A 12,701-nucleotide genomic window follows, 5' to 3' on the forward strand; every position below is an offset into this window, starting at 1 on the left:
TTATTTGTAATCTTTTCATTTGTAATTCATACTGTTTTTACTTTCAAGACCCTGCTTTTACATGGAAACATCATCACCTCTCTTAGAATGGCACCTGCTTACCTACCCAGAAGTCTTGCTATACTTTCTTTGGCAGAAAATGAAATCCGAGACTTAAATGAGGTAAAATTTGAGGGTATTTTGTGAGATTCAGGAAGTTGGAAAGCCTAGGAAAGACACAGGAAAGAGTTGTGAGCTTACTTTTAGACTGTGAGCATCTTGGAAGAAACTGCCATTCAGATGAAACGCTTGACTCTAGATGATCGTTATTTTTCTTTCCACTTTTCCTTAGTGTCAGTGGGTCATTAAGGTCTAATTTCCTTTGTAAAGCTGTAATTATCATTCCACTGGGAGGCAACTGATGGTAGAGGGACATCTACGTTATAAGGGTTTATAAGACTCCCTGTCCGCATTTCCTGGCTGCTGTGATGTTTTTAAAATATGGTTATTTCTGCTAGGAAACAGTGCTGATACTTGCCAAGGGATTTTGTGCAGCAGGGACAGATGGCTATATTGTTGAAACTTTGGAAGTCAATGGACACTTGTCACTTTTCAGAACAAGAGGGAAATTATCACATTCTCAAATGCTGCCAAAGATGTGTAATCAGTGGAAACCTTGTGCTTGACACTGAATAGTCCTTTTGTTCAACAAAAATATTTTTTGTTCCAGATCTCTTTTTTGGCATCCTTAACTGAATTGGAACAGTTGTCGATTATGAACAATCCTTGTGTGATGGCAACACCATCCATCCCAGGATTTGACTATCGGCCGTACATCGTCAGCTGGTGCTTAAACCTCAGAGTCCTAGATGGATATGTGATTTCTCAGAAGGAAAGGTGAACATGCCCTCTTTAACATCACAAATGTTACTGAAAGACCATTTCTAGTTTACTACAGATTAATAGAGTATTTCTTAAAATGTGCATTTAGAAATCAGGAGTATTAGTGCAGTCATATAGCAGACTATCTGCTGGTCATTTAGGATTTTTTTGTCATTTCCAAAAAAGGGTAAGAGATAAATATTGGCCTGGTGCAGTGGCTAATGCCAGTAATCCTTGCACTTTGGAAAGCCAAGGCAGGAGGATCGCTTGAGCCCAGGAGTTTGAGACCAGCCTGGGCAACATAGGGAGAACACATCTCTAAAAAAAAAGAAAAAGTAGCTGGGCATGGTGGTACACACCTATAGTCCTAGCTGCTTAGGAAGCTGAGGTGGGAGGGTTGCTTGAGCCCAGGAATTTAATGTTAACAGTTAGCTATGGTTGTATCATTGCACTCTACCTTGGGTGACAGAGTGAGACCCTGTCTCTGAAAAAAAAAAAAAGAAATCTCAGCCCCAGAGGTTGGAGCTAGTAGTCTTAGTGCCCTACATACAACAATTTGATTTCGGCCGGGCGCGGTGGCTCAAGCCTGTAATCCCAGCACTTTGGGAGGCCGAGACGGGCGGATCACGAGGTCAGGAGATCGAGACCATCCTGGCTAACACGGTGAAACCCCGTCTCTACTAAAAAATACAAAAAACTAGCCGGGCGAGGTGGTGGCGCCTGTAGTCCCAGCTACTCGGGAGGCTGAGGCAGGAGAATGGCGGGAACCCGGGAGGCGGAGCTTGCAGTGAGCTGAGATCCGGCCACTGCACTCCAGCCTGGGTGACAGAGCAAGACTCTGTCTCAAAAAAAAAAAAAAAAAAAAAAAAAAAAAAAAAAAAAAAAAAAAAAAAAACAATTTGATTTCTAAAAATTTTTTTGTTAATCAGTTGTTTGGAGCTTGGAGCACTTTTGCTTAAAACCATCGTGTTATAGATCCTGTGTAGGATCTCAGATCCGTCTCGCAAAAGCTTGTAATATATGAATCTTTCACATATATAGGGGCTGTATTTTTTTTTCATTTTATTTTCTATTTATCTTCCAGCCCCAAATGTCATGTAAGGGCAGTATTAGTAACATCGTAGAATTCTCCAAATACCCATTATAATGATAACTCTGGGAAAATGCAGAGTTTTAATTTGGAACTAGTAGCAGACATGGTGATTGGTCCTCTTCTCCTTTTTTCTCTTTTTTGAGACAGAGTTTCACTCTTGTTGCCCAGGCTGGAGTGCAATGGCACGATCTCCGCTCATTGCAACCTCCACCTCCTGGGTTCAAGTGATTCTTCTGCCTCAGCCTCCTAAGAAGCTGGAATTACAGGCATGTGTCACCACGCCCAGCTACTTTTGTATTTTTAGTAGAGACAGAGTTTCTCCATGTTGTTTAAGCTGGTCTCGAACTCCTGACCTCAGGTGATCCACCCACCTCAGCCTCCTGAAGTGTTGGGATTACAGGTATGAGCCACCGCGCCTGGCCAGGTCCTCCCCTTCTTATACCTGTGAGGCAGCAGAAGCAAGATTTCCCCCATCTGTAGATCATTAATAGTTTCTGTGGCTTGGAGCTGGGATCCCTGCAGAATGGAGTCTTCTGGACCCTGGTACATGATCGGTGGAATGAGAGCTTTAGGGGAGGTAAGGAACTAGGATATGGGAAGGAGGGAGTGGAATTGGGACAGTGAGAGTTGAGATGACTTTATTCTCTCTACTATGCTTCATTTCACTTTTTCCTCTCAGTACATATACACATGCATTATGGACTCAACACATAACATTCTCCATCACCTTTTTTTGTTCTTCTCTACTACAGACAGTAGTTATTTCAGGAGTTTCCTGATGGGAGGATGGGTGGTAGATTACAGAGTGTGTCTTCCTTCTCTGTCTGTCTGCTGTTTTGCATAGTTTCTGAGTAAAGCAGGGGGCCGTGAGGAATGGCAGCCAAGAGCTAGATAGTGGTGGTGCTGGTGTAGGGTGAGGGACATATGTCAGGTCTAGTTTGCCTACTGGAAAGGGTGGCTTTTTTTTTTCCTGCTGTTATTGTTGCTCTGAGAATAAACCTTATTTTGTTTCAAACTGTGACTAGTTCTAGATCTGGAGTATGGGTTTACTTGGATAATCCTCTCTACAGTTGTTGACTTTTTCTATGGGAGTAGTACTGGCAACATTTTCATTTCTGAGAGGCAGCATGGTGATGTGGGCAGAGATAAAGGTTTGGTGTAAAGAGAGACCCACAAAGAGGTGAGACCTGGTTGCGAGAGACAGGGGAAAGCTTCACTTTTTTCTCTGCTATCTATTAGCTGTGTGGCCTTGTCAAGTTCCTTAGGGCTTTTCTGAGCCTAAGTTTCCTCATCTGTAAAATGTGAACAGCAGTACTACCTAGCTTTCATAGATGTTAGGATTAAGGATGATGTATAGAACATAGGACTGGTCATACAGTAGGTGCTTAATAAATGGTAGTATTTTATAAGGATAGAGACTAAAGGTTGAAGAGTTTGTTGAAACTAAAGAGAGTGTTAAAGGAGGCAGAAAATATTTATTGATTGGATAAATAATGATAAAAAAAAGTCTGTGTTTCTATACTGTGGAAATGGTTTTATTCCAAGTGACTTTAAAGTGAATTTGAATCGGCCGGGCGCAGTGGCTCAAGCCTGTAATCCCAGCACTTTGGGAGGCCAAGACGGGCGGATCACGAGGTCAGGAGATCGAGACCATTCTGGCTAACACGGTGAAACCCCATCTCTACTAAAAAATACAAAAAAACTAGCCAGGTGAGGTGGCGGACACCTGTAGTCCCAGCTACTCAGGAGGCTGGAGAATGGCGTAAATCCGGGAGGCGGAGCTTGCAGTGAGCTGAGATCCGGCCACTGCACTCCAACCTGGGTGACAGAGTGAGACTCCGTCTCAAAAAAAAAAAAAAAAAATAAAGTGAATTTGAATATTTTTTGAGCTTTCTCCATAATGCTTTGCAAACATTTAATTTCAGAGACTTCAGGAGATAGGGAAGAGTGGGCTCCCACCTGGGGTAGCCTCTCTCTCTGGTGGTCGTCCAGCACTAAAGAAGTGTTAGGGGGTAGCTGGCAAGATGGCTGAATAGCAACAGCTCCGGTCTGCAACTCCCAGCAAGATCAGCGCAGAAGGCGGGTGATTTATACATTTCCAACTGAGGTACCGGCTCATCTCATTGGGACTGGCTAGACAGTGGTGCAGCCCACGGAGGGTGAGCAGAAGCAGGGTGTGGCGTTGCCTCACCTGGGAAGCACAAGGGGTCAGGGAACTCCTGCCCCTAGCCAGGGGAATCTGTGAGGGACTGTGCTGGGAGGAACAGTGTACTCTGGCCCAGATACTACGCTTTTCCCATGGTCTTTGCAACCCCGCACACTAGGTGCCTGTGCCACTGGGGCCCTGGGTTTCAAGCACTAAAGTGGGCGGCTGTTGGGCAGAGACCGAGCTAGCTGTACGAGTTTTTTTTTCATACCCCAGTGGCACCTGGAACACCAGTGAGAAAGAACCATTCACTCCTCTGGAAAGGGGGCTGAAGCTAGGGAGCCAAGTGGTCTAGTGCAGCGGATCCCACCCCCACAGAGCCCAGCAAGCTAAGATACACAGGGATGAAATTCTTGCTGCCAGTATAGCAGTCTGAAGTCGGCCTGGGATGCTCGAGCTTGCCGGGCGAGGGGCATCTGTCTTTACTGAGGCTTGAATAGGTGGTTTTCCCCTCACAGTGTAAACAAAACCTCCTGCAAGTTCAAACTGGGCAGAGCCCACTGCAGCTCAGCAAAGCTGCTGTAGCTGGACTGCCTCTTTAGATTCCTCCTCTCTGGGCAGAACATCTCTGAAAGAAAGGCAGTAGGCCCAGTCAGGGGCTTATAGAGAAAACTCCCCATCTCCCAGGGACAGAGCACCTGGGGGAAGGGGCAGCTGTGGGCGCAGCTTCAGCAGGCTTAAACGTTCCTGCCTCCTGGCTCCGAAGAGAGCAGTGGATCTCCCAGCACAGCACTTCAGCTCTGCTAAGGGACAGACTGCCTCCTCAAGTGGGTCCCTGATCCCCGTGCCTCCTGACTGGGAGACATCTCCCAGCAAGGGTTGACAGACACCTCATATAGGAGAGCTCCAGCTGGCATTTGGTGGGTGCCCCTCTAGGATGAAGCTTCCAGAGGAAGGAACAGGCAGCAGTCTTTGCTGTTCTGCAGGCTCCGCTGGTGAGAGCAAGGAAAACAGGGTCTGTAGTGGATGTCCAGCAAACTCCAGTAGACCTGCAGCAGAGGGGTGTGACTATTAGAAGGAAAACTAACAAACAGAAAGGAATAGCATCAGCATCAACAAAAAGGAAGTCCCCACCAAAACCCCATCCGAAGGTCACCAACATCAAAGACCAGTGGTAGATAAATCCACGAAGATGAGGAAAAACCAGCGCAAAAAGGCTGAAAATTCCAAAAACCAGAATGGTGCTTCTCCCCCAAAGGATCACAACTCCTTGCCAGCAAAAGAACAAAGCTGGATGGAGAATGAGTTTCACGAATTGACAGAAGTAGGCTTCAGAAGGTGGGTAATAACAAACTTCGCCAAGCTAAAGGAGCATGTTCTAACCCAATGCAAGGAAGCTAAGAACCTTGAAAAAAGGTTAGAGGAATTGCTAACTAGAAGAACCAGTTTAGAGAAGAGCATAAATGACCTGATGGAGCTGCAAAACACAGCACGAGAACTTTGTGAAGCATATACAAGTATCATTAGTCGAATTGGTCAAGAGGAAGAAAGGATATCAGAGATTGAAGATCAACTTAATGAAATAAAGCGTGAAGACAAGATGAGAGAAAAAACAATGAAAAGGAATGAACAAAGCCTCCAAGAAATATGGGATTATATGAAAAGACCAATCTTATATTTGATTGGTATATCTGAAAGTGACAGGGAGAATGGAGCCAAGTTAGAAAACACTCTTCAGGATATTATCCAGGAGAACGTCCCCAACCTAGCAAGACAGGTCAACATTCACATTCAGGAAATACAGAGAACACCACAAAGATACTCCTTGAGAAGAGCAACCCCAAGACACATAATCGTCAGGTTTGCCAAGGTTGAAATGAAGGAAAAAATGTTAAGAGCAACCAGTGAGTAAAGTCGGGTTATAAAGGGAAGCCCATCAGACTTAACAGCATATCTCTCTGCAGAAACCCCACAAGCCAGAAGAGAGTGCGGGCCAATATTCAACATTCTTAGAAGAATTTTCAACCCAGAATTTCATATCCAGCCAAACTAAGCTTCATAAGTGAAGGAGAAATAAAATCCTTTATAGCAAGCAAATACTGAGAGATTTTGTTACCACCAGGCCTGCCTTACGAGAGCCCCTGAAGGAAGCACTAAACATGGAAAGGAAAAACCGGTACCAGCCACTGCAAAAACATACCAAATTGTAAAGACCATGAACACTACGAAGAAACTGCATCAACGAACGGGCAAAATAACCAGCAAATATCATAATGACAGGATCAAATTCACACACAATATTAATCTTAAATGTAAATGGGCTATTAGCCCCAATTAAAAGACACAAACTGGCAAATTGGATAAAGAGTCAAGAATCATTGGTGTGCTGCACTCAGGAGACGCATCTCACGTGTAAAGACACACATAGATTCAACGAGATGGAGGAATATTTACCAAACAAATGGAAAGCAAAAAAAAAAAAAAAAAAAAAAAAAAAAAAAAAAAAAAAGCAGGGGTTACAATCCTAGTCTCTGATAAAACCAACTTTTTTTTTTTTTTTTTTTTTTTTTTTTTGAGACGGAGTCTCGCTCTGTAGCCCAGGCTGGAGTGCAGTGGCACGATCTCGGCTCACTGCAAGCTCCGCCTCCCAGGTTCCCGCCATTCTCCTGCCTCAGCCTCCCGAGTAGCTGGGACTACAGGCACCCGCCATCTCGCCCAGCTAGTTTTTTGTATTTTTTAGTAGAGACGGGGTTTCACCGTGTAGACCAGGATGGTCTCGATCTCCTGACCTCGTGATCCACCCGTCTTGGCCTCCCAAAGTGCTGGGATTACAGGCTTGAGCCACCGCGCCCGGCCGATAAAACCAACTTTAAACCAACAAGTATCAAAAAGACAACGGCATTACATAATGGTAAAGGGATCAATGGAACAAGAAGAGTTAACTATCCTAAATTTATTTGCACCCAATACAGGAGCACCCAGATTCATAAAGCAAGTTCTTGGATACCTACAAAGAGACTTAGACTCCCACACAATAATAGTGGGAGACTTTAACACCCCACTGTCAAAATTAGAGCAATAAGACAGAAAATTAACAAAGATATTTAGGACTTGAACTCAGCTCTAGACCAAGCAGACCTAATAGATATCTACAGAACTCTCCACACCAAATCAACAGAATATACAGTCTTCTCAACACCACGTCACACTTACTGTAAAATTGACTGCATAATTGGAAATAAAACACTCCTCAGCAGATGCAAAAGAACAGAAATCGTAACAGTCTCTCAGACCACAGTGCAATCAAATTAGAACTCAAGATTAAGAAACTCACTCAAAACCGCACAACTACATGGAAACTGAACAACCTGCTCCTGAATAACTACTGGGTACATAATGAAATTAAGGCGGAAATAAATAAAACTGTCACAAGACAAGGATGCCCTCTCTTACCACTCCTATTCAACATAGTATTGGAAGTTTTGGCCGAGGCAATCAGGCAAGAGAAACAAACAAAGGGCATTCAGATAGGAAGAGAGGAAGTCAAATTGTCCGTGTTTGCAGATGACATGATTGTATATTTGGAAAACCCCGTCGTTCCAGCCCAAAATCTCCTTGAGCTGATAAGCAACTTCAGCAAAGTCTCAGGATACAAAATCGGTGTGCAAATATCACAAGCATTCCTATACACCAATAATAGACAAAGAGCCAAATCATGAGTGAACTTCCATTCACAATTGCTACAAAGAGACTAAAATACCTAGGAATACAACTTACAAGGAATGTGAAGGACTTCTTCAAGGAGAACTACAAACCAGCACTCAAGGAAATAAGAGAGGGCACAAACAAATGGAAAAACATTCCATGCTCATGGATAGGAAGAATCAATATTGTGAAAATGGCCATACTGCCCAAAGTAATATATAGATTCAGTGCTATCCCCATGAAGCTACCATTGACTATTTATTTTTTTGAGATGGAGTTTCACTCTTATTGCCCAGGCTGGAGTGCAACAGCACAATCTTGGCTCACTACAACCTCCACCTCCTGGGTTCAAGCGATTCTCCTGCCCCAGCCTCCCTAGTAGCTGGGATTACAGGCATGCACCACCACGCCTGGCTAATTTTGTATTTTTAGTAGAGATGGGGTTTCTCCATGTTGGTCAGGCTGGTCTCGAACTCCCTACCTCAGGATTACAGGCGTGAGCCACCCCACCTGGTCCCATTGACTTTCTTCACAGAATTAGGAAAAACTACTTGAAATTGCATATGGAACCAAGAAAGAGACTGTATAGCCAAGACAATCCTAAGCAAAAAGAACGAAGCTGGAAGTATCACGCCACCTGACTTCAAACTACATTACAAGGCTACAGTAACCAAAATAGCATGATACTGGTACCAAAACAGTTATATAGACCAATGGAACAGAACAGAGGCCTCAGAAATAACACCACACATCTACAACCCTCTGATCTTTGACAAACCTGACAAAAATAAGCAATGAGGAAAGGATTCCTTATTTAATAAATGGTATTGGGAAAACTGGCTAGCCATATGCATAAAACTGAAATTGGATCCCTTCCTTATACCTTATACAAAAATTAACTCAAGATGGATTAAAGACTTAAATGTAAGACCTAAAACTCTAAAAACCCTAAAAGAAAACCAAGACAAATCCATTCAGGACATAGGCATGGGCAAAGACTTCATGACTAAAACATCAAAAGCAATGGCAACAAAAGCCAAAATTGACAAATGGGATCTAATTAAACTAAAGAGGTTCTGCACAGCAAAAGAAACTATCATCAAAGTGAACAGGCACCCTACAGAATGGGAGAAAATGTTTGCAGTCTATCTGTCTGTCAAAGGGCCAGTATCCAGAATCTACAAAGAACTTAAACAGATTTATAGGAAAAAAAAACCCCATCAGAAAGTGAGCAAAGGATATGAACAGATATTTCTCAAAAGAAGACATTTATGCGGCCAACACTCATATAAAAAAAGCTCATCATCACTGGTTATTAGAGAAATGCAAATCAAAACCACAATGAGATACCATCTCACACCAGTTAGAATGGTGATCATTAAAAAATCAGGAAACAGGCTGGGCGTGGTGGCTCACACCTGTAATCCCAGCTCTTTGGGAGTCCAAGGTAGGCGGATCACGAGGTCAGAAGTTCGTGAAACCCCGTCTCTTTAAAAGTACAAAAAAATTAGCCGGGCGTGGTGGCACACACCTGTAATCCCAGCTACTCAGGGCGTTGAGGCAGGAGAGTCGCTTGAGCCCGGGAGGTGGAGGTTGCAGTGAGCCAAGATTGTCCTATTGCACTCCAGCCTGGGTGACAGAGCGAGACTCTGTCTCAAAAAAAAAAAAAAAAAAAAAAAAAAAAAAAAGGCAACAGCAGATTCTGCAGAAGATGTTAAGAAATAGGAACACTTTTACACTGTTGGTGGGCATGTGAATTAGTTCAGTTATTGTGGAAGACAGTGTGGCAATTCCTCAAGGATCTAGAACCAGAAATATCATTTGACCCAGCAATCTCATTACTGAGTATATACCCAAAGGATTATAAATCATTCTACTATAAAGACACATGTACACGTATGTTTATTACAGCACTTTTCACCATAGCAAAGACTTGGAACCAACCCAAATGCCCATCAATGATAGACTGGATAAAGAAAATGTGGCACATGTACACCATGGAACACTATGGAGCCATAAAAATGGATCAGTTCATGTCCTTTGCAGGAACATGGATGAAACTGGAAGCCATCATTCTTAGCAAACTAACACAGGAACAGAAAACCAAACATTGCACATTCTCACTCGTAAGTGGGAGTTGAATAGTGAGAACACATAGACACAGGGAGGGGAACATCATACACTGGGGCCTGTTGGGTGTGGGGCTAGGGAAGTGATAGCATTAGGAGAAATACCTAATGTAGATGATGAGTTGATGGGTGCAGCAAACCACCATGGCATGTGTATACCTATGTAACAAACCTGCATATTCTGCACATGTATCCCAGAACTTAAAGTATTTAAAAAAAAAAAAAAAAAAGTGTAGGAAGACGGAAGAGAAGGAACAGATGGGAGGGTAACTCAATAGCAACTTTTTTTTCAGACACATTTTTAAGAATTGTAAAAGTATGATATAATTAAGATATAGATTTAAAATAATATTTAAAAATATCCTTATAATCACTTCAGAGAATAGGAATAGAGCATGACCACACGTGGTGGCTCACACTTGTAGTCCCATTACTTGGGAGGCCAAGGTAGGTGGATTGCTTGAGCCCAGGAGTTTGAGACCAGTCTGGGCAATATGGTGAAACTCTGTTTCTACAAAAAAATACAAAAAATTTGTTGGGCGTGGTGCTGTGTGCCTGTAGTCCCAGCTACTCAGAAGGCTGAGGTGGGAGGATTGCTTGAGCCAGGGAGGTGGATGTTGCAGTAAGAAGAAATTGTACCACTGCATTCCAGCCTAGGCAACAAAGTGGAAGAAAAAAATACAACCAACATCCAGAGATCCCCTTTGTTCCCCTCTGGTCGTAACTCCTCTCCTACCTAGAATTAACTATTATGGTAACTTTTTAATAATTCAGAAGAATTTTTTTTTCCTGGTTATTATGACATCTTCAACCAGCTTCCACTAGAATAATTTTTTTTTTTTTGAAGACAGAGTGTCCCTCTCTTTCCCAGGCTAGAGTACAGTGGCAAGATCATAGCTCATTGCAACCTCCGCCTCCTATGCTGAAGGGACCGTCCTGTCTCAGCCTTCCAAGTAGCTGGGACTATAGGCACACACCACTGTGCCCAGTTCATTTTTAAATGTTTAGTTCAGATAAGATTTTGCTATGTTGCCCCAGCTGGTCTTGAATTCCTGGGCTTGAGCAGTCCTCCCACCTCAGCCTCCCAAAATGCTGGGATTATACATTTGAGCCACTGCACCCAGCTAGAATAACCAGAATTAAAATGACTGATGGCCAGGTGCAGTGGCTCATGCCTGTAATCCTAGCACTTTGGGAGGCCGAGATGGGCGAATCACTTGAGCTCAGGAGTTCGAGACCAGCCTGACCAACACAGAGAAACCCCGTCTCTATTAAAAATACAAAAAGATTTAGCTGGGTGTGGTGGCACATGCCTGTAATCCCAGGTACTTGGGAGGCTGAGGCAGGAGAATCACTTGAACCCGGGAGGCTGAGGCAGGAGAATCGCTTGAACCTGGGAGGCAGAGGTTGCAGTGAGCTGAGATCACGCCATTGCACTCTAGCCTGGGCAACGAGTGAAACTCCATCTCAAAAAAAAAAAAAAGACTGATAATACTAAGGATTTGGTGCATTTGGAATGCTCATAAACCACTCTAGGGTACTATAAATGGTGCAACTACTTTGAAAAACTAGAAGTATCTACTGAAGCTAAATGTACATACATACTCTGTTACCCAGCAATTTTACTTCACGTGTATACTGTATAGAAATAGTTATTTAGGTCTACCAAAAGACATGTACATGCATGTTCACAGCAGCCCTATTCATAATAGCATTCCAGACTATACAGGAATGGATAGAGTTCTCAAAAAAAGGAAAAAAAAAAAAAGGGCCAGGCACATTGGTTCATGCCTGTAATCCTAGCACTTTGGGAGGCCAAGGTGGGTGGATCAACTGAGGTCAGGAGCTAAAAACTAGGCTGACTAACATGGTGAAACCCCATCTCTACTAAAAATACAAAATTGGCTAGGTGTGGTAGTGCATGCCTGTAATTCCAGCTTACTTGGGAGGCTGAGGTAGGAGAATCACTTTAACCCAGGAGGCGGAGGTTGCAGTGAGCTGAGATTGCACCATTGCACTCCAGCCTGGCAACAAGAGCAAAACTCCGTCTCAAAAAAAAAAAAAAAAAAGTACAGAGTTACTCTCAAACTAGGAAGCTAGATGGTTGATGCCGTACTAGAGACAAAATGCTGTTGCAGTTGTAGTCTGTCAACAGTGCTCCCATGTTTTGAAACAACTCTGGAAGTACTGTGTTCGGGAAGGAGACATTATTCTAAGGGAGGGCTATTGCCTTAAAAATCAGTGTTTGGCCTGAGCATTGTTCAAAATATTTTCCTGGTCAACATTGAGAATTGCCCTGAAGGATAGGAAGGAATTTTCAGGTTTTTTTTTTTTGAGACGGAGTTTTGCTCTTGTTGCCCAGGCTGGAGTGCAATGGCATGATCTTGGCTCATCGCAACCTCCGCCTCCCAGGTTCAAGCGATTCTCCTGCCTCAGCCTCCCTAGTAGCTGGGATTACAGGCATGTGCCACCACGCCTGGCTAATTTTGTATTTTTAGTAGAGACGTGGTTTCTCCATGTTGGTCAGGCTGGTCTGGAACTCCCAACCTCAGGTGATCCGCCCGCCTCGACCTCCCAAAGTGCTGGGATTATAGGCATTGAGCCACCATGCCCGGCCGGAGTTTTCAGTTCTTAAAGTCTGCCCATCTTGGATGTTATTTGCTAAGAACCCCCAGGTTAAAGTTCTCTGTTTTGAAATGTATCCTAGATTCTTTGATAACGTCCTGTAGCTAGATCTTGATTTGAGTGTATGTGTAACCCAAAAGAG

The 12,701-nt window shown here is 43.5% G+C and overlaps 1 protein-coding gene across 3 annotated transcripts in view; it reads left to right on the forward strand.

Moving 5' to 3' along the window:
• CEP97 (centrosomal protein 97) overlaps positions 1-12,701 on the forward strand; it is a 36,810-nt gene that overhangs the window by 7,427 nt on the left and 16,682 nt on the right. For all 3 annotated transcript variants that reach the window (XM_010353329.2, XM_010353330.2, XM_030940375.1), the window contains 2 exons: positions 49-162; positions 710-876. In XM_010353329.2, the coding sequence (XP_010351631.1) occupies positions 49-162; positions 710-876 (281 nt within the window). The remainder of the gene's footprint in view (positions 1-48; positions 163-709; positions 877-12,701) is intronic.

The sequence above is a fragment of the Rhinopithecus roxellana genome, chromosome 1 (genome assembly GCF_007565055.1).
Source record: "Rhinopithecus roxellana isolate Shanxi Qingling chromosome 1, ASM756505v1, whole genome shotgun sequence".
Classification (NCBI taxonomy): Eukaryota; Metazoa; Chordata; class Mammalia; order Primates; family Cercopithecidae; genus Rhinopithecus; species Rhinopithecus roxellana.